This window comes from Lissotriton vulgaris, chromosome 1_1 (assembly GCF_964263255.1).
Source record: "Lissotriton vulgaris chromosome 1_1, aLisVul1.2, whole genome shotgun sequence".
Taxonomy (NCBI): Eukaryota; Metazoa; Chordata; class Amphibia; order Caudata; family Salamandridae; genus Lissotriton; species Lissotriton vulgaris.
In genome coordinates this window covers 141143753-141171545 of record NC_141685.1, presented here as the reverse complement: position 1 = coordinate 141171545, position 27793 = coordinate 141143753, and the positions used below count along the sequence as shown (strand labels likewise).

The 27793-nt window shown below is 45.7% G+C and overlaps 1 protein-coding gene across 2 annotated transcripts; it reads right to left on the bottom strand.

Moving 5' to 3' along the window:
* Nucleotides 1-712: 712 nt before the first annotated feature.
* Nucleotides 713-3440, bottom strand: LOC147737815 (uncharacterized). 2 transcript variants are annotated; one of them, XM_086945533.1, is made up of 6 exons: nt 3051-3440; nt 2883-2966; nt 2295-2708; nt 1598-2126; nt 1402-1513; nt 713-1317 (listed from the first exon to the last, which is right to left on the bottom strand). In XM_086945533.1, the coding sequence occupies exons 1-6, from the start codon at nt 3179-3181 to the stop codon at nt 713-715; spliced, it is 1875 nt and encodes a 624-aa protein (XP_086801659.1). In that variant the 5' UTR covers nt 3182-3440. The 2 variants fall into 2 exon arrangements, with proteins under 2 accessions (XP_086801659.1, XP_086801633.1); XM_086945507.1 differs by having other exon boundaries at nt 713-882; nt 967-1315; nt 1400-2966.
* Between the last annotated feature and the right edge of the window lie 24353 nt (nt 3441-27793).

Genomic DNA, 27793 nt, shown 5'->3' with positions numbered 1-27793 from the left:
TACAATATGTGTTCTCTCATGTAAAGTCAGGTTGTTAGAAGCTTTTCTGCAACTCAAGATACGCCTTACTTTTTAACTGGTGTGGGTGCATTTCTCATGTTTAGTGAGATCTCCTTTATGAGTATAACGTTTCTGGCTTTCCCCTCCTGTATAAGGCTTTAGTCCAGTGTGAATTCTCTCATATGAAGTGACATTGTATTCGTGATTAAACCTTATCTGACAATCAGAACACACAAGGCTTTTTTCTCCCGTGTGAGTTTGCTCATGAAAAGTGAGAAGTAATTTGTGACCAAAACTTTGCTTGCATTTCGAGCACTCGTAAGGTTTTTCCCCATAGTGGGATCTCTCATGAAGCATAACTCTGTCTTTCAGATTCAAGCTTTTATGGCATAAGGATTTTCTCCAGTGTGGAGTTTCTCATGGTGAGATAGCATTTTTCTCTGCAGCTTTTCTGGCATTCAGAGCACTCATAAGGTTTTCATCAGTATGGAGTGGATTATGGTTAGTGAGGCTGTGCATATAAAAAAAATAGGAATTTCTGGCATTCACAGCATAGGTAATGTTTCTTCCCTGTGTGCGTCTGCTCATGTAGAGTGAGATTGCATTTAAAGTTGATGATGCTTTTCTGGCACTTGGAGCACTGAAGTATTTTTGATGGTGTGTTTTCTTACGGTGCATGTAACCATCACTACCTCTGAATCTTTTCTGACATTTAGAGCACTGATGTGTTTCCCCCAGTGTGGATTCTCACATGTGCAGTGAGATCAGATTTACGGCTGAAACATTTTTGGCATTCGGAGCACTGATAAGGTTTCTCCCCAGTGTGGGTTCTTATATGATGAGTGAGACCGTTTTTGTCAATGAAACATTTCTGGCATTCCGGGCACTGATAAGGTTGCTCTCCTGTGTGGGTTCTTCTATGCCGAGTGAACTGGGTATGGGTATTGAAACATTTCTGGCAATCCGTGCACTGATAAGGTTTTTCCCCAGTGTGGGTTCTTATATGGCGAGTGAGATTGATTTTTTCACTGAAACATTTGTGGCATTCAATGCACTGATAAGGTCTTTCCCCAGTGTGGATTCTTATGTGCCGTGTGAGACTACTTTTTATACTGAAACATTTCTGGCATTCAGAGCACTGATAAGGATGTTCCACAGAATGGGTTATTGAATGTTGAGAAAGGCTTTGTTGGTTACAAAACCTTTCATGGCTTTCAGAGCACTGATAAGGTTTTTCCCCAGTGTGGATTCTTATGTGCTGTGAGAGACTACTTTTTAAACTGAAACATTTCTGGCATTCAGAGCACTGATAAGGATGTTCCACAGAATGGGTTATTGAATGTTGAGAAAGGCTTTGTTTGTTACAAAATCTTTCCTGGCTTTCAGAGCACTGATAAGGTTTTTCCCCAGTGTGGATTCTTATGTGCTGTGAGAGACTACTTTTTAAACTGAAACATTTCTGGCATTCAGAGCACTGATAAGGTTTTTCCCCAGTGTGGGTTCTTATATGCACCTTGAGTTGGCATTTTACATTGAAACATTTCTGGCATTCAGAGCACTGATAAGGTTTTTCCCCAGTGTGGGTTCTTATATGCACCGTGAGATGGCGTTTTTCATTGAAACATTTCTGGCATTCAGAGCACTGATAAGGTTGTTCCACAAAATGGGTCACTGCATGATTAGAAAGACTTTGTTTGTTACCAAACCTTTTCTGGCATTCAGAGCACTGATATGGTTTTTCCCCAGTGTGGATTCTTGTATGTTTAGTGAGTTTGATTTTTACACTGAAACATTTCTGGCATTCAGAGCACTTGAAAGGTTTTTCCCCAGTGTGGGTTCTTATATGATGAGTGAGACTGTTTTTGTCAATGAAACATTTCTGGCATTCCGGGCACTGATAAGGTTTCTCTCCAGTGTGGGTTCTTCTATGCCGAGTGAGCTCGGGTTGGGTATTGAAACATTTCTGGCAATCCGTGCACTGATAAGGTTTTTCTCCAGTGTGGGTCCTTATATGTATAATAAGTCCTATTTTTCTAATGAAATATTTCTGACATTCAGAGCACTGGTAAGGTTTTTCCCCAGTGTGGGTTAATACATGTAGAGAAAGACTTTGTTTTTTACAAAACCTTTTCTGGCATTCAGAGCACTGATAAGGTTTTTCCCCAGTGTGGGTCCTTGTATGTACAGTAAGGTCTCTTTTTTTACTGAAATATTTTTGGCATTCAGAGCACTGGTAAGGTTTTTCCCCAGTGTGGCTTAATACATGTAGAGAAAGACTTTGTTTTTTACAAAACCTTTTCTGGCATTCAGAGCACTGATAAGGTTTTTCCCCAGTGTGGGTCCTTGTATGTCGAGTAAGGTCTCTTTTTTCACTGAAATATTTCTGGCATTCAGAGCACTGGTAAGGTTTTTCCACAGAGTGGGTTATTACATGTCGAGAAAGACTTTGTTTGTTATAAAACTTTTCTTGGCATTCAGAGCACTGATAAGGTTTGTCCCCAATGTGGGTTATTGCATGTCGAGAAAGACTTTCTTTGTTACCAAACCTTTCCTGGCATTCAGAGCACTGATAAGGTTTTTCCCCAGTGTGGATTCTTGTATGTACAGTGAGTTTGCCTTTGCAACTGAAACATTTCTGGCATTCAGAGCACTGAAAAGGTTTATCCCCAGTGTGGGTTCTTCTATGCAGAGTGAGACTGGATTTTTGACTGAAACATTTCTGGCATTCAGAGCACTGAAAAGGTTTTTCCCCAGAGTGGGTTCTTATATGCATAGTGAGATTGTTTTTGTAAATGAAAGATTTCTGGCATTCAGAGCACTGGTAAGGTTTTTCGCCTGAGTGGGTTATTACATGTCGAGAAAGACGTTGTTTGTTATAAAACCTTTCCTGGCATTCAGAGCACTGATAAGGTTTTTCCCCAGTGTGGATTCTTATATGTTCAGTGAGATAAAATTTACTGCTGAAACTTTTTTGGCATTCAGAGCACTGATAAGGGTTTTCCAAAGAGTGGGTTAATGCATGTAGAGAAAGTTGTGGTTTGAAACTAAACCTTTTCTGGCATTCAGAGCACTGATAAGGTTTTTCCCCAGTGTGGATTCTCATATGCGTAGTGAGATTAGATTTACGGCTGAAACTTTTTTGGCATTCAGAGCACTGAGAGAGGATTTTCCCAGTGTGCATTCTCTCAAATTCAGTGAGATGAGATTTATGGCTGAATCTTTTTTGGCACAGGTAACTTTTTCCCCAACTTGGGTTATTTTGCTTTGATTGAGGCGGGTTTGAACACTGAAATTGTTCTCACAGCCCGTGTTTTTAAAATGTGTATTCCTAGAGTTAATATCTCTACATTTAGTTTTCTCTTGCTTATATGCCACGGTAAGAGTGAACCCGATTTTAGAGTCGGGCTTGTTTAGATAATGTTCAGCATTTATCTCTAAAAGATATTGTGTGTAATCTTCTTAACACTTGAATTGAGCAAAATATGTCTGGATGCAGCTCTGTAACACCGGTCGAAATGTTTGTAGCAGATAATAGTCTTTTGGTTATAGCCTCTCCGGCAGCAACTTATTTTGTGACTGAAGTTTTTCTCAAATCTATTAGTATAGGTTCTTAGCAATGCAGTGATAAGGTGTTAGTCTGATATTTAATGATTAAACTGAGAAGTACCTTTTTGCACTGGCGTAATGGCAGTAACTGAGAACATTAGAACATGCACAGTAATATTGTGGCTCATCAGTCGCAGAACATCAGTTCCTTTTACCCGTTCTGTGTTTGGTGTAAGGTTAAGGATTGTAGTTCTGAAGACAAGGATTTATTTACATTAGCTAGCGCAACAGTGCTCATTTAATCCATTTTGATATTTAACAGTTTTAAATATCACTCCTGCACAACAGATAAGGTTGAGGCGATTTACATAGAATTACAGAACAGTACACAATAAAAAGGAAACAATCTGAGATGGTCATGAACAACACAATAAAGTGGTGAATTTTTAACGTTTTCGCCAGAGTGAGCAGAGTGGGTCGAGGTGTTATATCCCGAGGCAGATAGTCTCAAACTTGCGTAACTGGTTAAAAACAGTTGTTGAACAAAGGTGATTTTCCAATCTTTTGGTTGTTAGCGTGTCAGTTTCTGAGTCTTCTTTCAGTGTCTTTTCTTTGATGGTTTGCAGAAGAAACCTTTTGTTATATCTTTCTTTTATGCAGTGTGTGCTTCCTCTCTGAAATTACATGATGCTTTAGATCATGCGTGCTTTAGATGAACGTTATTCTGTCCTGCTGAGGCAATTTGTCTTTCTGATAATATTTCAGATGAGGACGTTGTGATTGGTCTTTCTGGCACTATTTCCGATGCTGTGTGGACAGATATGCCTTTGCTCTGGGTTAATGAAATGCAAAATTAGAGACTTCACTTACAGGTATAGTACTTTCCTCAGCTCCCACTTCCTCACCACACCTAGATTTTGGAAATTGTTTAAACTTAGAATGCTGGATGTCCTTCAGTTTTTCAAAATAATCCTTCTTATGGCACTAACATTCAGTTGGCTGGTGCTAAATCTTGCTTTCTTCGTCCGTAATTTCAATCACCTATAGTATTAAAATTAAATAGTTAATACATGTAAATATCCCCAAAAATAATTTACAAGCCATATCAAAGCAGAATTGCAAAATTTTGAAAGTGTTGAGCTGTTCTTCAGACAGAGCAGGGTGTAGAATGGTAGCCTGAGAGTACTTGGATCTAGGAGTGAGGATTTGTAGAATTTCCAACATTTTATTAAGCTCAGAAAGGCTACATGTACCCTATGGCCTTGTAACATAGAATCCCAAAAGCAGATAACTGGGGGAAAAACACAATTCTTCCCTCTGTTAGAAATATCTTTCCCCTTCCCTCCCCTGCTTCGCCCATCTCCCCCCCAACCAACCACATGCATATATCTACCTCCTGCTTAAAACAAGTGGTAAATAAAAGCAGAAAAACAGTATGAAATAGTGAATGGCATGTGGTTTGACAGGCAGAAGAATCTATTCCTCGTGGCAACTCCCCAGTACATGGCGTCAAAACTGTAACTGCACGTTACTGGGATAAATCTACCACAAAACAATTACATGAGATTTTTCTGCCACCCCAGTACTGTGCAACTTCTAACAAGGGACTATAAGAGATCTTGGACCGGTCCTGTGACCTGGAGGGTCACACCAAGTGTGCCCTCATTTAAGGCAGAGGACTGTCATGGGTTTAACAGCTAGAGCGGTGATGGCAATGCACCCTGTTGTAAGGACCAATAGCCTGATTAGATCTTTGCATCATGGTCAGTGGAGTGGCTTTCTACTGACACACCCATGTAATGCTCCCTTTCTATACCTGTGCCCAGACTTTGCAATAACATCAAGTGCATGTTTAGGGTGTTGGTGTGCGTAGCATAAATGCAATGTGAGAGTGCGACAGAGTAAACACCATCTCCTGCCTGCCAGTTGTGTATACAAGTGGGACCATCTATCCCTCATTTATACCAGAGTTCAAAGTCCTCTGTTACCAAGGAATAATGTGCTCTACAAAGTACGCAGGTGCCTGCTGTGGCACCAGGGATGGTGTCAGCCTGACAGTTTATCTAAATTGAATGGACATCACCTGTAAGCTGAATTACTTAATGGAAAAGCTGTGTAACTGTCCTGAAGAGCCTAGAAGTCTGCCTAGAAGCCTGCCTGTCTGGTAAGAAAAGGAAGGGAGTTTCACTATCCATCAGGAGGACAAGGCTGTCCTGGAAAAAGCAAGGTCCGACACATCCTCGTTATCTGTAGGGCGAGCCGGAAAGCCATCCAGCAAGACCAGCTAGTCTGAGGGATGCCAAGACTCTCCCAACAGTTCAAGGCAGAAAATAAAACTCTACGACAACATGATTGTTGAGGCCCAGTAGGACGATTGTGTGCTGCCAACAGGCCCATTCAAGGTTGCATTTGCCAAATTCCTAACACAACAAACTCTGAATCTACTGACTTCTTGGAGAGCCTGTGTTGGGCTTTTAGCTGCTGAATTTCTGACCACTCTGTGTCAGAGGTCCATGAGGGACTACAACTACTCCAGTGTCGAACACCCTGTCTGAGCTTATGCCTGTGGTCCAGCCGGCCACAATGTGGGCTCAATTGCTGATGGTCAGGCCTCCAGAGGGGGCTGCACTTACAGACAGGCCAGGTGTGACTGCTACCTTGGGACTGCTTATCTTCAGGCAACTGCAAAGAAAAGAGAGTGGGTGCCCTACTAAATGCAGCACTATATCCAGGACAAAAGCGCTCCACAAAACCTGCTGGTGGGTCACTGCTCTCGCGAGTCTTCGGAGGTGCCATTCAAATGTCGGGAAACAGGAAAGAGACCCAGACAAGACTGACTCATCCTGTGAAAGGGTAAGACACTTACGACAGAGCATACACGCATTGGGGGTAACTGGAGTGACAGAACTGACCCCCTATACTATATTCATGATACTCCTAAATGCTCCTAGAGCGCAAGAGGGTATCAGAACTGGACGCACCTGTCTGCAGCACATGGTAGCCTGGCATGCCTGCACTATCTTTTCACCCGGACAGTCCATAAAGAAGACTTTAGGGCCGCTACGCACATAGCAGCCGCTGCGATCGTCCGCTGCGCGGTCGAGACTGTGATGTCATTTTATGCTGTCTGGAGGTGGGATCGTCCGGCCAAATTCACCGTCACCCAGCACCTTCCCTATGATGGCGGCAAAACTATCAATCAGTTTCCCCTCCCAGCGCCTGATCGGCTGCAGAGGGCAAGGCCACTAAATTAAATGGGTATGGGTAAGTGGGATGTGCAAAATGAGCCATGTGAGCTGCTCCCGGCTTCCGCCTCAGGAGACAAGTGCTCTGTCAATGAAATGCGCTGCTGAGGAGGCGCCTTAAGTACTGACTGGGGGTGGAATCGTCTGGCCAAATGCACCGTCACCCAGCACCTTCCCTAAGATGGCGGCAAAACTAGCAACTAGCATAATGATGGATTCATCCCAGATCTCTTGACTTGGGGTGAATGTTTTGATTTGTTCTGCATTCCGTCCATCAATTGTGTGTCTTTTGCTCTATTATCATTGCAGCACATAAATTCTATACAAGAATTCCGATGGTTCAATTAATAGTGAAACTGCTAATGATATGTTATTTTGATTTGATAACGTACCCAAGTTACCCCTAAGCAGAAACTACTTTAAGGAGAAATTTAGGATTGGTACGTAGAACCCCTCTGTCTTTGTGAAGTTGAAAGAAAGGCTCTTGTATAGGTAATGCCTGAAGTTCATCAACTCTCCTTAGTGAGGTTATCGTTATGGGGAAAGCAACTTTCCATGATAGGAATTGTAACGGAAATTTGTGCATTTGTTCAAAAGGCCGGCCCATTAGCCTTGTAAGGACTATGTTTAAGTTCCACTCTGGAGCAGGGGGAATACTTGGCGGTATAACCCTTTTTAATCCTTCCATGAAGGCTTTAATCACTGGTACTCTGAAGAGAGATAGGTGTTGTCTATTTTGCAAGTATGCAGTTACGACTCCCAGGTGTAAACAAATGGATGTGTAAGTTAATCCACATTGCTGTGAATGCAACAGTTAACAAATGATTCTGCACAAACGCATCAAGATGATTGATATTGTTGTTGTTACAATAGGCAACAAAATGTTTCCATTTGCTGCATAACATGCTCTAGTAGTAGGCTTCCAAGCTTCCTTGAGAATATTTATACAGTCTGGTGGTAGTTGTAAATAACCAAACTCTATGACTTCAGGAGCCAAATCGCTAGGCTGAGTTCTCTGGGAATTGGATGTCTGATTTCTCAATGGCTCTGAGTGAGGAGACAAGGTGTGAGATGTAGCTTTTGATGTGGAACCACTGAGAGTTCTAAGGATGAGAGTACCAAGGTTGACAAGAACATGTGGGGGCTATTAAGATCAATGTGAGGGACATTTGTCTGAGTGTCCGAACCAGTAATGGAATTAGCAGGAGAGGCGGAAAAGGGTAAGCAAATATCCCTGACCAAATCATCCATAGGGCATTGCCTTTGGATGCTGGGTGTGGGAACCTGGATGCAGAGTTTGGGCCTTTTGCGTTGTTCACTGGAAAACCTCAGTTTTGAAAGTAGGGAAGAAGAACTTGGGGATGAAGTTTGTGAACAGTTAGCCTTGTTGTGTTCTATCTAGGACCCCGATCAATATTGTGACCTCATGCCCCTATACGGCTATAATCAATACATATCCCTATAATGGCATAAACAATCAGAGCCATATTTCAGTAACTCGTCTCTGCAGCTCATGACAGTCCATGACACAGCAGAAGCCACTTCCTTAGATTCCTAGATAACACACCGAGCTCTTTCGACATCTCAAACCCCCCAGCAACCTGGGAAAGCCCAGCTTGCTTTGTTTTGATTAGTAATAGAACTCCTGCGAGCACTGTAAGAACGACCAGTTCTTAATGACATCTTTATTGACGTCTTATGTCCAAAAACTTACGTCAAACTAGGCACGTTTCAGGTATAAATATACCAACGTTGCCTTAAGCAAGCACACGGTGGTGGTGAATACTGGAGCAGAACAGCTGTCCCTTGCAGAGCCCAGCAGATGCGAGAAGCCCACGGACGCTGCCCCTCCTCCTCCTTGACGCGCTGAGAAAGACGCTGTCTTTTCTCCTGCCGAGAAAATCCAGCTCCGGCGTTTCCAGCCTACCCTTGCGGGTAACTGGGATATCGGGTCCTGAGAGGAGATACCAGACCTCCTGCATTCTATTCCAGAGGTACGGTGCTGACTAAACCCTTAGAGAGAATTCTTGAAACAAACTCTTGGCAAAACCAACTTAACTTAAACTGCTACTTACTTACTCCCTCCCATGTATTAGGCTTAGGTCAGGTACAGAGGGGTAGGCATAGTTAGAAGCACCAGTTGAGGTCGTTAGCTAATGTATATATGAATGTATATATTTTATTCATTTTAACCATCTTATGGCTAAGAAACCATATCAATGCTTTTACAGTATTATTTCGTAATACTCCTTTTACTGTACGCACTTTTCATAATAACAGGTTTTGCAATTGTGGCAATTCATTTCTCTTGCATGAGAAGGAAGACTGCTGAATAAATAATATATTTTATTGAAAAACGCCCGTCTCTCTATTCTCTGCATCCTGGTGAAAGTAAAATCTGCACAACTGACTGAGTGAAATAGCTGTCTATTGTTTCACACGACTCTAGAGATTGACTCTTATTCTGAGAAGCAAAGTTGTCATGTTTATGCGGTTGTCGGAAGCTGAATCCCTTCTTGTTTGAGCCAGGGAAGCTGATCACTTCCTATTCAGTCAAGAAAGTTTCCAGTGACCTCTGAGCTAGCTGGCGCAAACCTAAATTAAGTCTAACATAGTCAGTAGAGACCTAGAAGACCGCAGTCCTACGTCTACACTGCTGTTTATGTTATTCCAATGCGCAGGGCCTATAGGGAAAATAGGAACTGCACTACATGGCGCCCAACGCTTGGTAAGGCGATAAAACTAACGCAAGACGTTAGAGTAACTCAGTCGTGCTTTTTCACACAGACCCTTTCTCCTGTAAATACTCCAATAGACGTCTGGAGTGGGTGAAAGGTTAAAATCCACCGGAACTTAGTAGGAAGAGATTCCTATGTAAAGTTTCTGGTTTAGTCAACGTTGAAGGATACAGTGTTCCAAGATATTGTGCACCTAATCTTTGTTTCCTTGGAAACCTGCTCTGCAAACCTTCATTAATACAATGCAAGAAAATGGCAATAACAACGGAACCAATGAAGTCGCAGTAGGCGCGAATCAACAGGGTCCCGATGTTACAGGGATTAATGAACCGGGTGCGATTATCATCCCGGTAAACATAAGAAATAAGAAAACTTATAGAAAACGGACTGACATCACAAGGTGGTACAGTCATTTTCGTGATAGAGGCACACGAATATCGGCAGACAGAGGTATTCTATTCTTGGATAAACTTTCCAGCGGCAACCGCTACAACACACGAGTTTCACTATTACAAAATAGAGGAACCACCGGAAAAGTACGCTCCTTTCGGGGAGATTGAAATCCCATTAAAATACCAAGAGCATCTGCTCTGGTTTAAAGGCACCCTAAAACATAATGATCACATCACCAGGCTCGGTCCACTAGTTAGACCAGGAGCAACGTGGCCGGTTCTAGCCTGCTACACACCACATCCAGACATTGAAAAAATGTCAAGAGAAGAACTTTTAGCACAGCTAAAATTACTGATTAAAATACATAGACAGTTAGTCCAATATGTAATGCGGACTGCAACAGTCCAAACAGCTGTTAATGTTCCACAGCTGACCCCTCATCAGGGGAACACAAATAAAATTACACCACAAAACATACAATCATGTCTTGGAAAAACTCCCGCAAAACGGGAACAAATTCCTTTCTGGTTAGCACAGAAAATTACTCAAATAGAGGCAGAATTTCCGAATACAACCCCTATTGAGAAACACAGAATTCTGACTATCTGCCTTCCGATGGGGGTCGCACCACATGTGGAGGACTGTGACACTTGGGGTACAGTCTTTGCTTCCATTTACACAAAAACACATGGTGTTCCGTCCATGGCGGTAATACCGGATGTGCTAAAACAAATTCAGAATGAATGCGGTCCAGAACCTGCTTTAACTCTTGGTATGAAATTACTGAAAGACTTCAAGCAGGTCTCGGCTATATTACTAGCCAATATAAAAGGAGAAGCAGCATCTGTGGTGATCCGCCAGAAATTGAAAGAAACAGATATAACAGATCAACCAATTGAGCTTGCCAGAATCATAGAAAAATGCTATGAAGAATTAGGTAGAGATAGTTTGGGCGGGAAACCAGTAAAACCCCAACTACTCGAAAATCCTGAAAAATTATTTATTAAAAATAACCTAAACACTCCTAAAAAGAGCTGGGATGGAAATAAACAATCCACTCTCAAAGAAAAAGTGTTCCAGTCCAGAGGAAGGTCTCCTCGACGGAGGGAAAGAACTCCGACTCGAGAACACCAGTCTCCCCAGAGGGAGCACTCTGAGAAAAGATATAACCTTAGAAATAGGGATAACTTGAAAAAGCCTGATAGATATCAAAGTATTGATACACATCCCTCTCGATCTTTTTCGCAGAAATCGGAAAGAAGAGGACGGTCAGACCCAAGGGAAGAGCACACCAAGTCCAAAGACAAGGAACCTGCTCAAAGTATAAAATTACAATTCCCAAGGAAGAAGGTAGCCAGTATTAGAGTAATCGAACATGCCGAGAATACTGAGGACACAGCTGAAAAACGGAGAGTGGGCACAGACAATGCTAGACAGTGCAGCAGAAATCACCATAGCTCTCAAGATCCTGATGAGTCATCTGGAGACAGTGGACACGAATGAATACATTCAGGTAGAAACTGCAGACACCAGAGTTAGCGAACTTCATAAGATATACGAAATAACACTGCGTATAGAGGGAGATAAGACTAGAAAAATAAGGGGTCTATTTTGGGATAACCTCTCAAAAGGCTATGATATCCTGTTAGCCGAGAAAGATTGGCCCCAGAGTTTGTCAGGGAGTGCCCTCATGGCGAAGAAATGATTATGCTATTATCACACTAAATATATATATGCAAGGAAATGGGCAGTAGCCCAGGCACCAGCATTATACAAAAATCATGTAGGATGGGATGAGGACTCTCCTCCTCACAAAATCCAGTTAAAAAGTCAACCGACTGCACAAAGGCAGTACCCAATTAAGCAAGAAGCTAAAAAACAGATCAGGGAGATTTTAGATCAACTTGAATACCAAGGGGTAATTGAAACATGCACCTCTCAAATGAACAATCCTTTGTTTCCTGTCTCCAAACCAGACGATTCATATTGTCTAGTCTTGGACTACAGACACCTTAACTCATGTTGCAAAACATTTGCAGTACAAAATTCCCACAGTGCGGCACTAATGAATAACATAGTTCGCAAAAAATACAAAACAACATTAGACATATCTAATGGGTTCTTTTGCCAAAACATTGCACCAGAAAGCAGATACTTGACCGCTTTCTCAATAATGGGGTCACAGAAAAATTTCTGTAGGCTCCCACAAGGATTTAAGAACAGCCCAGGACTATTCTCAGCCAGAGTAACAGAGTTACTACAAATCTATGATGATGAGGCATTATCTTATGTCGATGACATCTATCTCACAGACGACGACTTGGATACTCACTTGAAAAGGGTGAACACCATAATACTTGGGTTCGCAGCAGAGGGTTACAAATTCAACTTTAAAAAGTCGAGATTTTCCCATCTAACAGTCTTATTCTTAGGATACGAATTATCAAGTGAAGGAAAAAGCCTAGCGGACAACTTCTTAGAGAAGTGCGCTGTACTCCAAGCACCAAAAACGCTGAAGAACTTCGAATCGATTCTAGGCTTCCTGAATTTCGGAAGAACTTACATTCTAAACTACGCAGAGAGGTTTAAACCTCTCTACGAATTAATTAAACCTGATTTTAAACCAATCAACTGGACTCAAAAACACACGGAAACTTTGAGATCACTGCAAACAGACATGTTAGCGAAAACAAAATTAGAAACACGTGACAATACACGCAACCTTGTAATCCAAGTCATCCCAGGAAGATGCTGATTCACGTACCTGACCTCTAATGAGGGAGAAACGGTACCAATAGCTTACAAATCACATTTATACACACAGGCAGAAAAAACATTCAGTCTCACAGAAAATACTGTAAAGGCAGTGCAAACTGCTATAGCGAAAGAACGAGCACTAGCACAAGGCAAAAGGATCACTGTTCTCACAGCAGAATCCACCTTCGAGGCACTATTCAGCCCAGTAAACCTGCCTACAGTGTCACTGGATCCGAAATAGATACAGTGGGAAAATTCTCTTGCTGCAGAAGACGTGAAATACTATTTCACCCAGCACATGAAAAAACTGAATGATTTAAAATATGAAAAAGAATGTCCTCTGCCAATCGAAATTCTCCCTCTAGAACAGTACTCCTGTATAATCTATACAGACAGATTTGTACAGCATTACAATGTAGAAGATAAATCCTACGATGCAGCCTGCGCGATTATTAAAGGTCGCTGGCTCTGCGGTAAATTCAGACCGAAAATAACAAAAACTGAATCACTGAGAAAATGTTCGGCTCAGCGAGCTGAAATCAGATCTTTAAAGATGGCTCTTGAAAATGCCGAACGTGAATCCTCGACACTAATCGTGTGCGATTCGCCTTTTTGCGTCAACTCCTACAATAATGATTTGCAGAGCTGGGTTCAAAATGATTACAAGGATGACACAAGTGCCACAATCAAGCATAAGATGCTTTGGAAACAAGTAGTTCTTTTACAGAAAGAACTACAAAAGACTCACGTGATACACACTCTGAGTCATTGACGTGATGGCGTTCATGTTGCAGGGAATTCATTGGCTAATACAGCCATAGCGGAAGCAAGTAAACCGGCTTCCGTAGCCACAAAAAAGCGTTCAGAAAAATACATAGACGGGGAAACCATGCTGGCAGTTAAAACGTCTTCAAAAGGCAACTGTGCAGCATTACCTGTGAACTATCCACTCAATTATGCAATTTTGCTCGAATCCCTGGAGTGGGGGATAGGGTAATTCCAAACACGAATCGGAGAAAGTTATTAATAGCAGACGCACACATGGGTGAAGGTCCAAGGCACAAACAGATGAAAGAATCTCTGACCGAATTACAATCAGTATACTGGTGGCCGGGTATGAGCCTGCACCATTATAAATTTGTAAAGAACTGCCCACACTGCGACAGAGACCGCAGTAACGAGTCAAGCGGAGTAATGCCATGGCCATGTATGAAGGTAGCATAGAGCTATCTACACATGCAATCCAGCGTCCTATTCAATGTTCCCTCTAATTTTTTTCCTCTGTGTGCGGCAGTGTAGGGTCTCTGTGCGCTGCAGCCATGGCTATGCGCACATGGAACCAGACCGTGTGTGTGTGTGGGGGGCCTAATTTGAATGTCTCTTCTATACAAATTGATACTTTAAGCAGAATAAAGTCTGTACTTTTGCAGACAACAGTGCCCATCACGTCATCAAAAGAAACGTGTGTATAAGAACCAGTTTTGGAATAGAAAGCAGGCCTATAGCCTGTAGAATCGCTGGGGCTACTCTAAACAACCAACGGTTAGGATGCAGGAGGACCACAGGAGACGCGTGCAGTGACTAAACACAGCCGCAGGTTACCATTGACTTTCTATGGGAAACGAAGAAGTTACAAAGTTACAGATTATGGGCACACGGGAGGGAACTACGATGGAGCCCTTTTAGACTAGGACACTAGGAGAGTCAATACCCGCAGGAGCACCAGAGTACTCGAGTTACCTCACCCAGGGAAGCCGGGTGCGTAGGTGTCTTTTCGTGTCGGGTTTCGTCGTCGATTCCAATGGAGAGCTGCGAAGAAGTGCAGAAGGCGACCAGAGGAAAAGTGTCCAGGTTGATCCAAGAGTGGATTGAAGATCTGAAGAACCTGAAAGCAGAAGGGACAGAGTCTGGGTCACTAGCCAGTGACCAGGAAGGAACCAGGAAGGAACCAGGCGATTTCGGGTGATTTCAGGTGAAGAAGTGAGGCTTGTCTCTGCAGCCACGAGGACCAGGAGGCGTCGACAATGACCAGGAGCTGGATTCGAGCTGTCCCACGAAGGATCTAGTGGACTGCGGTGTCGGTATCTGGATTGGACCCAACAAGCCTTGGCAAACGCAATCTACGCAGGAGATGAAGATTGGCTTCGGAGCAGACCAGCAAGGTCTGAGGAGCTTATCCTTTGTAGGGAAGCTGGAGCAAGCCTGGAGCAACCAGGAAAGCGAGTTAGTTTTAAAAGAAAGTCTTCCAGGGGCTCACTAGCCAAAGGGCAAGGAACCGCGAAGACGCGTCGAGCTGAAATGCAGGAGCGGGCCCCACGGGACACTCAGAGTGTGGAGGCCTGTGCGTCGGTGCAAATGTGGCTCGGATCTGGGGCTTCAAGCACCCCAAAGCACAACTTCCAAATACCTCGGAAAGTAGATCCAGCTTGCAAAATGCAGGATGTCCAGTGTGAGAAGGTGGCCTGATATGCAGTGCTCACTATTCTAGTGAACACTATGTATCAGTCCAGCAACCCTTATTGATGATTGGTTGTAAGTCAACCTTATAGACCAGCTATCCTAGTAGCGTGGATACGAGCAGTCTAAGGCTAAAGACTCGAGAGGGCGTGTTAAGCCAGCTGTTTACCACACATATACCCCTTGAACACCAAGTGAAAGGACACCACACAAGTTTTATAAAAGTAAACAAGATATTTATTAAGAATCACAACAGCCCTGTACTCTTTATGAGGACAGGGTACTAAGCACAAAACAAAACTCTTACGAAAATACTTAAGTTAGCACAGTATATACAAATGCCCGAGGGGCACGGAAAACCATATACTCTGAAAGTGGAATGCGAAATTACTAGCAGGTAAGTACAGTACTAATAGGCTTAGGAATCGCTAGGACTTGACTATAGAATCTTCAGATTACTTCTAGGAGGCCTAGGGGACTCGGGTGCAGAGTGTGCACTCTCACGCGTGATGCGGGACAAAGTCTATGGTAGCTAGTAATGACAAAGTTAGTGTTCTCGGGCGAACCCGACCTGGTAGGAGGAAAACGAAAGTGGATCCTGACCCTTGGATAGTGAGGCTATGCTGGGGCACCGAAATGCCGAAGTTACCTAGCCCAGGGGCTGCAGCTGCATAGGTCTCAAAAGACGTCGGGAATCCTCGTAGACGGACCAGGAGCCTGGAAGAAAGAAGTTGCTGGCAGGCGACCAGTGAAGAAAGTTCGATGGATCCAAGCCTGGATCGAAGGAAGATGACACCTGAAAGCAGAGGGGACCAAGTTCGAGACTACTAGCCAGTAGTCAGGAGGCACCAGGAGGGCACCGGATGGTAGTCACCTCGACTAGGTGAGTGGGTGACGCTGTACTCGCAGATCTCACGGACCAGGAGGCGTTGTCGGCGACCAGGATGGAGGAGCGAGCTGTCCCACGATGGATGAAGCTGTCGGCGTCGCTGGACCCAGGATTGGGCAACAAAGCCTTGGCAAATTCAAGCCCACGCGGTGGACTCAAAATGGCGTCTGGAGTGGACCAGGAGGGTCCGGGGTGCCTCTCTTGAAGAAGGAAGCAAGGGCCAGTCTGGAGCAACCAGACCAGCAGCAGTGATGTCGTCGGGCGTCGTGAAGAAGGCCACAAGCCAGCCGGCTAGTAGCCACACAGCGCGGTGAGCACGCAAAAGCAGAAGGGGCCCACGCAGATCGTGGAGATGCTGGAGGGATAATCTTCGGTGCTGGAGCTGCTCAGGGTTGGGGCTTCTCGGACCCCAAAGCACTCACCAGTGGAGCACACGGTGGGCTTGTTGCAAAGAAGTTGTGCAGTCTTGGCGATCGACGGTCCCTCGAGGTCTCGTCGCACTCACAGTTCTCAGCTTTGCTGTAGAGGTGAGTAGAGGTCAGAGGTGCCAGGGAAGCCGGGTCTCGTCGAGCTGGGTCGTCGGATTCGTGAAGAAGGACTTGCAGCAGACCGCAGTGTTCTTAGGATGGTGCCTGCGGATGCAGGGTGACAACTCCTTAGCCACAAGGGAGAATCTTGAAGAAGAAATCTTGATGTCCTTTCGTAGAAAGTCGTGTCTTGATTCCAAAGATTATCTAATTTGAACAGGGGGCCCGCTCCCATCTTTATACTAAAAAAGGGGGCTGACCCGGTGACTAGGTCCTGCCTATGGGTGGGACTAGGAGGGGGGTGGTTACACCCCTCTGCCATGCCGGACTTTCCCCAGGCCAGGGGCTGGTGTGCCCCTGGAACTGGTTCTGACCGGCCTATGGGTAGTGAGCACCGGGGTGCCACTCAGCAGTCACCTTCCTGAAAAGCCCTGCCTACCCAGGATACACAAAACCATGTCTGGGACGGTGCTAGCACCGCCCCTGACAGGAAACCCTTTGTCCAGGCTCCCCTCGCTGGAAGGACTCCCAGCTGCAGGGAGTCAGACTCGTGTCTGTAGTGGCAGCATCCATTTTATGGAGCTGAGGCTTCGTTTAACTTTAACCGGGGTTCCCAGTTACATACATGTCGTGTCCCTCTAGAAGGGTGGAATGCTAACCCCGTCGCCAGAATTGGCGAGGGGTTAGTATTCCAATTCGTATGACACCTTACTCGACATGTTTTGATAAAGCAATACCAAAGTTAGCATTTAACCGCGAGGATTATAATGCACTTAAGAGTATATGGTATGCGATATCATGGAACAGCTATTAGGACTTGGTTCCGTAAGCTGCAGACAGGCTCAGCTCATGCCAGAGCACCATCTCACACGATTCCAAGCACTCTGCCTTCAGGATTGTCAAGGCCTGCCATAGGAGTGACTGATAGGAATCTGTGTGTCCATTTTAGGGTTAGGTATAGGTATACTACACCTATAGCAAAGGGTGATTACACGACTTTGCCCCAGCTGTCATGCAGCCAGTTGTGTCAAATTTAGGAGGCCAGCCAGGGGTGGCATAATACATGCGGCAGCCCCTGGCAGCCCTGGGTACATCTATGCCCTGAGTTACAGGGTCTGATAAGGTGGCCCAGTACCAATTGGTAAATGCACCTAGGGTACATGTTGTAATTTAGAGAGAGAACAGCCAGGCTGTGGGTCTGATTGGCAGGCCCACAGCCAGAGAAAGTCGTAAACCAGTGAAACAAAAGCAAAAAATCTGGGTGATCATAGGATTGCAGACCCTACTCTCCTACATGACCCCCCCCCCCCCCCAAACTTTGTGACAATAAGCTAACCTTGACCAGGTGAGTCTTCTTGTTCTAAGTGGAAATATCTGGAGAGCCCATCGGCATTGCCATGATCAGTACCAGGTCTATGTTCCACTGTAAAGTCCATCCCCTGTAGGGAAATGGACCACCTAAGCAGTTTGGGGTTTTCACCCTTCATCTGATTTAGCCACAAGAGGGGCTTATGGTCGGTCTGAATCTTGAAGTGAGTGCCAAACAAGTATGGCCTCAACTTCTTCAGGGCCCAAACCACAGCAAAGGCCTCCCTCTCAATAGCTGACCAATTCTTCTCTCTGCGGGTCAGCCTCCTGCTTATAAAAGCAATGGGCTGGTCTTGACCATCAAAATTCAGTTGAGATAGAACAGCTCCCACACCCAACTCAGAAGCATCTGTTTGGACAATGAATGGTTTGGAGTAGTCTGGACTCTTAAGGATAGGTGCTGTGCACATGGCCTGCTTTAGGTCATCAAATGCTTTTTGACAGCCTGCTGTCCACTGAACCTTTTTTGGCATTTTCTTACTTGTCAGTTCATTTAATGGAGTCACAATTGATCCATAGTTCCTGACAAACTTTCTATAGTAACCAGTCAGGCCCAAGAAAGCTCGAACCTGAGTCTGGGTGGTTGGAGGAGCCCAGTCCCTGATTGACTGTATTTTGCTCTCCAGTGGCTGAACCTGGCCTCCACCTACAAGGTGGCCCAGGTATACAACCTGTGTCTGCCCTATCTGGCACTTGGTGGCCTTGATAGTAGGCCTGCTGCTTGCAGAGCCTCTAACACTTTCCTCAGGTGGACCAGGTGATCCTCCCAGGTGGAGCTAAAGACAGCAATATCATCTAGATATGCTGCACAGAAGTCATCCAGCCCAGTGAGGACTTGATTCACCAACCTTTGGAAGGTGGCAGGTGCATTTTTCAGACCAAAGGGCATTACCACAAATTGATAATGCCCACCAGGGGTTGAAAATGCTGTCTAGGGCTTGGCATCCTCAGCTAACCTGATTTGCCAATACCCAGCTGTCAGGTCAAATGTACTTAAGTAGTTGGCAGAAGCCAATCTATCTATAAGTTCATCTGCCCTTGGTATTGGGTGGGCATCAGTCTTAGTGACTGCATTGAGACCTCTGTAGTCTACGCAGAACCTCATTTCTCTCTTACCATCCTGGGTGTGAGGTTTTGGCACTAGAACTACTGGACTAGCCCAAGGGCTATCTGAGGGTTCAATGACTCCCAACTCCAACATTTTCTGCACTTCAGTTTTTATGCAGTCTCTAACATGATCAGGCTGCCTGTAGATTTTAATCTTAACTGTCAGGCTGTCCCCAGTGTCAACCTCATGGGTACACCAATTGGTCTGACTGGGTGTCAGAGAAAACATATGTCTGAAAGACTGAAGAACCTGTTTACAGTCTTTCTGTTGATGCTCAGAGAGGCTGCCACAAAAGACAACACCATCTACTGACCCATCATCAGGATTCTGAGTGAGCAGGTCTGGGAGAGGGTCACTCTCTTCCTCCTGTCCCTCATCTATGGCCATGAGCAAGCTCATGTCCTTCCTGTCGACATATGCTTTGAGCCTGTTGACATGGAGCACCCTGTGGGGGCTCCTGGGAGTTCCAAGGTCCACCAGGTAGGTGACCTCTCCCTTTTGCTCAAGAATTGTGTGGGGCCCAGACCATTTGTCTTTGAGTGCTGCTGGGGCCACTGGCTCCAACACCCACACCTTCTGTCCAGGCTGATAAACAGTCAGGACAACCTTTTGGTCATGCCAAGCTTTTTGAAGTTCTTGACTGGCCTTAAGGTTTTCAGATGCCTTCTCCATATACTCAGCCATCCTGGAGCGGACACCAGGTAGTCCACTATGTTGGTTGCAGGCTTTTTGAGAGGTCTCTCCCATCCTTCCTTCACCAAACACAGGGGGCCTCTCACAGGATGCCCATACATAAGTTCAAAAGGGCTGTAGCCAACCCCCTTTTGTGGGACCTCTCTGTAAGCAAACAGAAGGCAGGGAATCAGGACATCCCATCTACGCCTGAGCTTTTCAGGTAGTCCATGAATCATCCCTTTTAGGGTCCTGTTGAACCTTTCAACAAGCCCATTGCATTGTGGATGATAGGGTGTGGTGAACTTGTAGTTGACACCACATTCCTTCCACATAGCAGTTAAGTAGCTTGACATGAAGTTTGCACCTCTGTCAGAGACACCCTCCTTAGGGAAGCCCACTCTGGAGAACACTCCAACTAGGGCCCTTGCCACTACAGGTGCTGTAGTGGTCCTAAGTGGAATAGCTTCAGGATACCTGGTGGCATGATCCACTACCACCAGTATAAACTTGTGCCCTGATGCTGTCTGGGGTTCCATTTGACCAACAATGTCAATCCCCACTCTTTCAAAGGGCACCCCCACCACAGGCATTGGTATAAGGGGGGCCTTTGTTGTGCCACCTGACTTACCACTGGCTTGGCAAGTGACACAGGAGCGACAAAACTCCTTGGTATCCTCATTCATGTGAGGCCAGTGAAAGTGTGAGACAAGCCTGTCCCAAGTCTTTGTCTGGCCTAAGTGACCTGCTAAGGGAATCTCATGGGCCAAGGTAAGGAGGAAACCTCTCTGAGACAAGGGTACAACCAGCCTCCTGGTCATGCCAGGCTTGGGGTCTCTTGCTTCAGTGTACAGGAGTCCATCTTCCCAGTATACCTTGTGGGTACCTGTGGCGTTCCCAGCAGCCTCAGCAGCAGCCTGCTGTCTGAGGGGTTCAAGAGAAGGGCAGTCTAACTGGTCCTTCCCCAGGTCTTCCCTTGAGGGTCCCCCTGAACCCAAGAATTCAACTTGATCAAGTTCAAACTCTCTAGGCTCAGTTTCCCTCAATTCCTGTAGGTCAGCCTCCTCTGAGACTTGATCCACAACCTGGGGCAAGGGGGAAGGCACAGCCTTAACCCTACTGCTCTTTTTCTTGGAAGGTGTCTGGTCCATTGTTCCAGGATCCAGCACCTGTTCAGTGGGGCATTTCCTGACCTGTGACCTGGTCACAGCAAACACATGTGCTGGCAAGCCTAACATTTCCATGTGAGTCCTCTGCTCCACTTCTGACCATTGTGATGACTCCAAATCATTGCCCAACAAACAATCCACTGGGAGGTCTGAACTAACTACAACCTTCTTTTGGCCAGTTACCCATCCCCAGGAGAAAGCTACACTTGCCATACTTTGATTGGTAGTGACATTGCTTGCATTGGTCACCAGGAATTCTGTACCTGGCATGATCTGTCCAGGGTCCACAAAGCTAGGTGTCACCATTGTGACACTGGCACAAGTGTCCCTATAGGCCTGAGCCATTTTTCCATTAATGAAAGGTGTCTGTCTGTATTTGCCCAAAGTATTGGGACTTATATCATGGGACATATCCACATCCCCTGTACAAACAAGGACAGCCTGAGTGAGTGTGCCAACTAGGTTGTCACTCCCCTCAGAACCCAGGGTTAACCCTACTAAACCCTTGGGAGGTGCACTACCACTGCTGACTGTACTAGGGGGCACAGGTGCCTTAGGGGCTGCAGTGGCAGGAGTCTGCCCTCCTCCTTTCTTGGTGCACTCACTAAACCAGTGAGTTTTACTTTTGCAGTATTGGCACCACCTTTTAGATTGGCCTTCTTTCTTCTTCTGGGGAGCCTGACCCCCACCCTCTTTGGGTTGTTGGGGACCTGTCGAAGACTTCTGGTCATTTTGTTCCCCCTTAGAATCTTTACCCTTCTGGTCTGCTTTCTTCTGACCACCTTGATTCTGGCCCTGGTTCTGTTTAACTCTTGTTCTGACCCATCTGTCTGCCTTCTTTCCCAATTCTTGGGGAGAGGTCAGATCTGAGTCAACAAGATGCTGATGCAACAACTGGTTCTGACAATTGTTTAAAATTTGTTCTCTCATGATCAAATTATACAATCCTGTGTAATCAGTAACCTTACTGCCCAGCAACCAGCCCTCCAAAGCCTTAGTGGCACAATCTACAAAGTCAGACCAATCTTGAGACTGAGTTTTCTGGGTATCCCTGAACAGCACCCTGTATTGTTCAGTGGTTAGGCCAAACCCATCAATCAGTGTATTTTTCAAGATTTGGTAATTGTTAGCATCCTCCACTCTAGTAGTGAGGAGCTTGTCTCTACCTTTTCCTTCAAAGGAGAGCCACAAGATAGCTGCCCACTGACTCTGGGGAACACCCTGCACAGTGCAGGCCCTCTCCAAAGCAGTAATCCATTTGTGGATGTCATCCCCTTGTTTAAAGGAGGGCACTATCTTACCCAGGTGCTTTGTATCAAAACTCCTTTCCCTATTGCTAGGTACAATGCTGCCACCAGTGGGGACTACCCCACTTAACTGTTGCTCTCTAGCAAAGGCAAGCCTCTCTTTGGCCAGGGCAAGTTCTTCCCTTTCAATCCTCAGATTGACTGCCCTTTCTTTAGCTTCATACACTCTCCTCTGAGGGGAAGTCATCCCCCTGTGAGAAGAGCTTTGAGAGCCATTAGTTTGAATAGATCTGCCAGAGCCTCTTGATAGAGATCTGGCTCGTCCATTCCCAATGTTAAGCGGACCTGAGAGTGGCCCCAGGGGTCCCCCAGTACCAATCTCATGTCTGCTTAAGTTGGACCTGGTTAGTCTACTGACTTCTACCTGTCCCTTATCTGCCTCATCCCCAGAGGGATCCTCATCCTCCTCCCCCTCTTCAGTCTCAGCTGAGAGGTGGATTAGGTCAGGGTCTCCTCTGGTTCCCTCAAGGGGAGGCATGCTTCCATCTGGATTAGAAGAGCTAAGAAGTTTCTCAGCTTTTCTGGCATCATAAGTCTCTAAGAGACCAATCAGAAAGGAAGTTGTGGGGTTAGACCCCTGTTTTATCTTCCTAGAGGTACACACCTGTCGTAACTCATGGAAGCTAAGAACAGTATATCTGGAAGGGAGGACCTGTGGAGGGTCCACTGACACAAGGGGAGACTCAGAGTTTCCTCCTTTGTCTGACATACTGTTTCTAGTGTGGTGTAAGTGATGCACCTACCTACACTATGTGTTTGCCTACTGATCCCTTGCTAAGAGTTGCAGCCAAGGTGTGCTAAGCCTTGAGGAGCTGCAACAGCTGGTTCAGTAGAACTCAGAGTATTCTAAGCTAAGTTATATGTACCTAACAGTACTTATGTGATCTTTCAGCAAGATATTCTTAGGATACGTGTGGTAAAACAACAGCAAGCTCAAATCCCAAACGCTGCTCACCGATGTGAGAAGGTGGCCTGATATGCAGTGCTCACTATTCTAGTGAACACTATGTATCAGTCCAGCAACCCTTATTGATGATTGGTTGTAAGTCAACCTTATAGACCAGCTATCCTAGTAGCGTGGATACGAGCAGTCTAAGGCTAAAGACTCGAGAGGGCGTGTTAAGCCAGCTGTTTACCACACATATACCCCTTGAACACCAAGTGAAAGGACACCACACAAGTTTTATGAAAATAAACAAGATATTTATTAAGAATCACAACAGCCCTGTACTCTTTATGAGGACAGGGTACTAAGCACAAAACAAAACTCTTACGAAAATACTTAAGTTAGCACAGTATATACAAATGCCCGAGGGGCACGGAAAACCATATACTCTGAAAGTGGAATGCGAAATTACTAGCAGGTAAGTACAGTACTAATAGGCTTAGGAATCGCTAGGACTTGACTATAGAATCTTCAGATTACTTCTAGGAGGCCTAGGGGACTCGGGTGCAGAGTGTTCACTCTCACGCGTGATGCGGGACAAAGTCTATGGTAGCTAGTAATGACAAAGTTAGTGTTCTCGGGCGAACCCGACCTGGTAGGAGGAAAACGAAAGTGGATCCTGACCCTTGGATAGTGAGGCTATGATGGGGCACCGAAATGCCGAAGTTACCTAGCCCAGGGGCTGCAGCTGCATAGGTCTCAAAAGACGTCGGGAATCCTCGTAGACGGACCAGGAGCCTGGAAGAAAGAAGTTGCTGGCAGGCGACCAGTGAAGAAAGTTCGATGGATCCAAGCCTGGATCGAAGGAAGATGACACCTGAAAGCAGAGGGGACCAAGTTCGAGACTACTAGCCAGTAGTCAGGAGGCACCAGGAGGGCACCGGATGGTAGTCACCTCGACTAGGTGAGTGGGTGACGCTGTACTCGCAGATCTCACGGACCAGGAGGCGTTGTCGGCGACCAGGATGGAGGAGCGAGCTGTCCCACGATGGATGAAGCTGTCGGCGTCGCTGGACCCAGGATTGGGCAACAAAGCCTCGGCAAATTCAAGCCCACTCGGTGGACTCAAAATGGCGTCTGGAGTGGACCAGGAGGGTCCGGGGTGCCTCTCTTGAAGAAGGAAGCAAGGGCCAGTCTGGAGCAACCAGACCAGCAGCAGTGATGTCGTCGGGCGTCGTGAAGAAGGCCACAAGCCAGCCGGCTAGTAGCCACACAGCGCGGTGAGCACGCAAAAGCAGAAGGGCCCCACGCAGATCGTGGAGATGCTGGAGGGCTGATCTTCGGTGCTGGAGCTGCTCAGGGTTGGGGCTTCTCGGACCCCAAAGCACTCACCAGTGGAGCACACGGTGGGCTTGTTGCAAAGAAGTCGTGCAGTCTTGGCGATCGTCGGTCCCTCGAGGTCTCGTCGCACTCACAGTTCTCAGCTTTGCTGTAGAGGTGAGTAGAGGTCAGAGGTGCCAGGGAAGCCGGGTCTCGTCGAGCTGGGTCGTCGGATTCGTGAAGAAGGACTTGCAGCAGACCGCAGTGTTCTTAGGATGGTGCCTGCGGATGCAGGGTGACTACTCCTTAGCCACAAGGGAGAATCTTGAAGAAGAAATCTTGATGTCCTTTCGTAGAAAGTCGTGTCTTGATTCCAAAGATGATCTAATTTGAACAGGGGGCCCGCTCCAATCTTTATACTAAAAAAGGGGGCTGACCCGGTGACTAGGTCCTGCCTATGGGTGGGACTAGGAGGGGGGTGGTTACACCCCTCTGCCATGCCGGACTTTCCCCAGGCCAGGGGCTGGTGTGCCCCTGGAACTGGTTCTGACCGGCCTATGCGTAGTGAGCACCGGGGTGCCACTCAGCAGTCACCTTCCTGAAAAGCCCTGCCTACCCAGGATACACAAAACCATGTCTGGGACGGTGCTAGCACCGCCCCTGACAGGAAACCCTTTGTCCAGGCTCCCCTCGCTGGAAGGACTCCCAGCTGCAGGGGGTCAGACTCGTGTCTGTGGTGGCAGCATCCATTTTGTGGAGCTGAGGCTTCGTTTAACTTTAACCGGGGTTCACAGTTACATACATGTCGTGTCCCTCTAGAAGGGTGGAATGCTAACCCCGTCGCCAGAATTGGCGAGGGGTTAGTATTCCAATTCGTATGACACCTTACTCGACATGTTTTGATAAAGCAATACCAAAGTTAGCATTTAACCGCGAGGATTATAATGCACTTAAGAGTATATGGTATGCGATATCATGGAACAGCTATTAGGACTTGGTTCCGCAAGCTGCAGACAGGCTCAGCTCATGCCAGAGCACCATCTCACACGATTCCAAGCACTCTGCCTTCAGGATTGTCAAGGCCTGCCATAGGAGTGACTGATAGGAATCTGTGTGTCCATTTTAGGGTTAGGTATAGGTATACTACACCTACAGCAAAGGGTGATTACACGACTTTGCCCCAGCTGTCATGCAGCCAGTTGTGTCAAATTTAGGAGGCCAGCCAGGGGTGGCATAATACATGCTGCAGCCCCTGGCAGCCCTGGGTACATCTATGCCCTGAGTTACAGGGTCTGATAAGGTGGCCCAGTACCAATTGGTAAATGCACCTAGGGTACATGTTGTAATTTAGAGAGAGAACAGCCAGGCTGTGGGTCTGATTGGCAGGCCCACAGCCAGAGAAAGTCGTAAACCAGTGAAACAAAAGCAAAAAATCTGGGTGATCATAGGATTGCAGACCCTACTCTCCTACATCCAGGAGTTCCGTATCACGTATCTCGTGTCCGCCACGGGTCTCAGCTTTGCTGGGAACGTCGAGCAGCGTCAGAGATGTCTGGAAGTCTGTGTCCTGTGTCACAGAGGCTTCAGGATCCGGCGGGAGCCTCTACAATGCAGACCGGCAAGATGCTTCTTGGTGCCTGTTTGAACAGGCACCAAGGAGGTGTCTTCCGTGTTCCAGTCTTCCAGTATTTTTAGACACCGTCACAAAGTGGAAGTATACGACGTGTTACGAATTATTTGACTCTTTTTCCAGACATGAAGCAACATCTAGACAACATATATCATTTTATTAGAACAGGAGAAAAACCAGAAAGTATTCACGAAGCCATGGCACACAGGAAAGTGGAGATTCAAACTACGATCTTACAGTTTTTGATAAATTGTTTGATAAGGGAACAAGACCAGCCAGGTAAAGATAAAAACGAGATGAAAACTCTGATAAAATGGAGTGACAACATAGCCGATGGTAAACATAGTAAACAAGGTTGTATAGAATCTATGTACAGAAAGATCCGTAAAGAAATTATAGAAATACACGCAAGGGAAAAAGAAGCAAGAGAAGCCGAGAAAGCGGATGGTGATGTCTCAGAAGACAGTGATATAGAAGCTGAGGATCCAGCCAGAATAGCATATGTAGGTAGGGCGAACCCCTTTGACAGACCCATACGCCCAGAATGCAAGAAACGTTTTCTTCCTCCCATACCAGAACAATGTTCTCTTGAGCATCTATTCCAAGCTACCGATAAGGTATTGAAACATCGAATAGGTTACAGTGAACTTAGTACTATGCGTGAACAAGAACTAGCCCGGTCAGCAGTCCAATGGGCCGGGAATTCTAGTGTATATCAAGATGACGTAGTAGCCCAAACATTTTTGAATCTTTCCCCAGACGAACAGCGACTAGCTGGTATGTACATGATCCAACACCTCATTACACTGTATGAAAGTCAGCATTCTGATCCAGGTCCCCTACATAATGTATTGGAAGAGTTACTCCTAAAAAGATGGAGAGGCCTAGGTACAGATTTAATTAATGTCATTCTAGAACAGAGACACAAGTACAGAACTTTCCTGACTCCACATTTTGTTCCCGTTCCACCCCCAGTAAGGAAAACATTTTACATAGACAGAGAGAATCCTTTACGAGAAGTTCATCCTGTTCAGACAACGGGGGGTACGCTTCAACGAGTATTTGTTTACACCCCCATAACGAAAATGGAATTATTGGAAATTAAAAAATTAGTACCGTGCCATGATAAAGACCCTGCAGGGTTTCACCGCGAATTAAAAGACATGCTCCGCATGGGAGAGTATACGTATCCCGATATACTTAAAATGTTAAAAGTACTGTTGCCTGCTGGCATTTACGAGAAACTGAAAGAGAAAGAATGGGAGGTGGGAGAGAAAAAGATTGATTGGGCAGCATTAGAAAACAAAGAAAATACACGAGTCCCTGGTACTGGTCTCGGGGACCTTGCCAAAGCAATGCCCGAGTTATTAGTACAGGTTTTGCCAAGATTACTAGCAACTAAAAAGGAAGACTGGGATGCAATCTCAGCCTGCAAACAGAAACAAGACGAAGACACTAGTGATTTTTATTCTAGATTCGAGAAATGTTTCATTATTAATAGCGGCCTGAAAACAAGTAGTGAATCCTATCCACATCTTTTCGTAACCAAATTAGTAGAGAATTCCTTACCACAGGTTAAAAATAGAGTTCTGAAAGTCGAGAGTACATGGCAAGCTAATACTCCTTCCCAAATGTTACAAATGTTACAGTATCACCAGAATCGAATCAGAGAAGAACACGAACATGAACAGAGACGTATTAAAGATACGAAAATGAAAGTACTAGTTGCCCAGTCCGTTCCAGGTGACAGTCAGAAGAGGGGTACTACACAGACTAGTCAT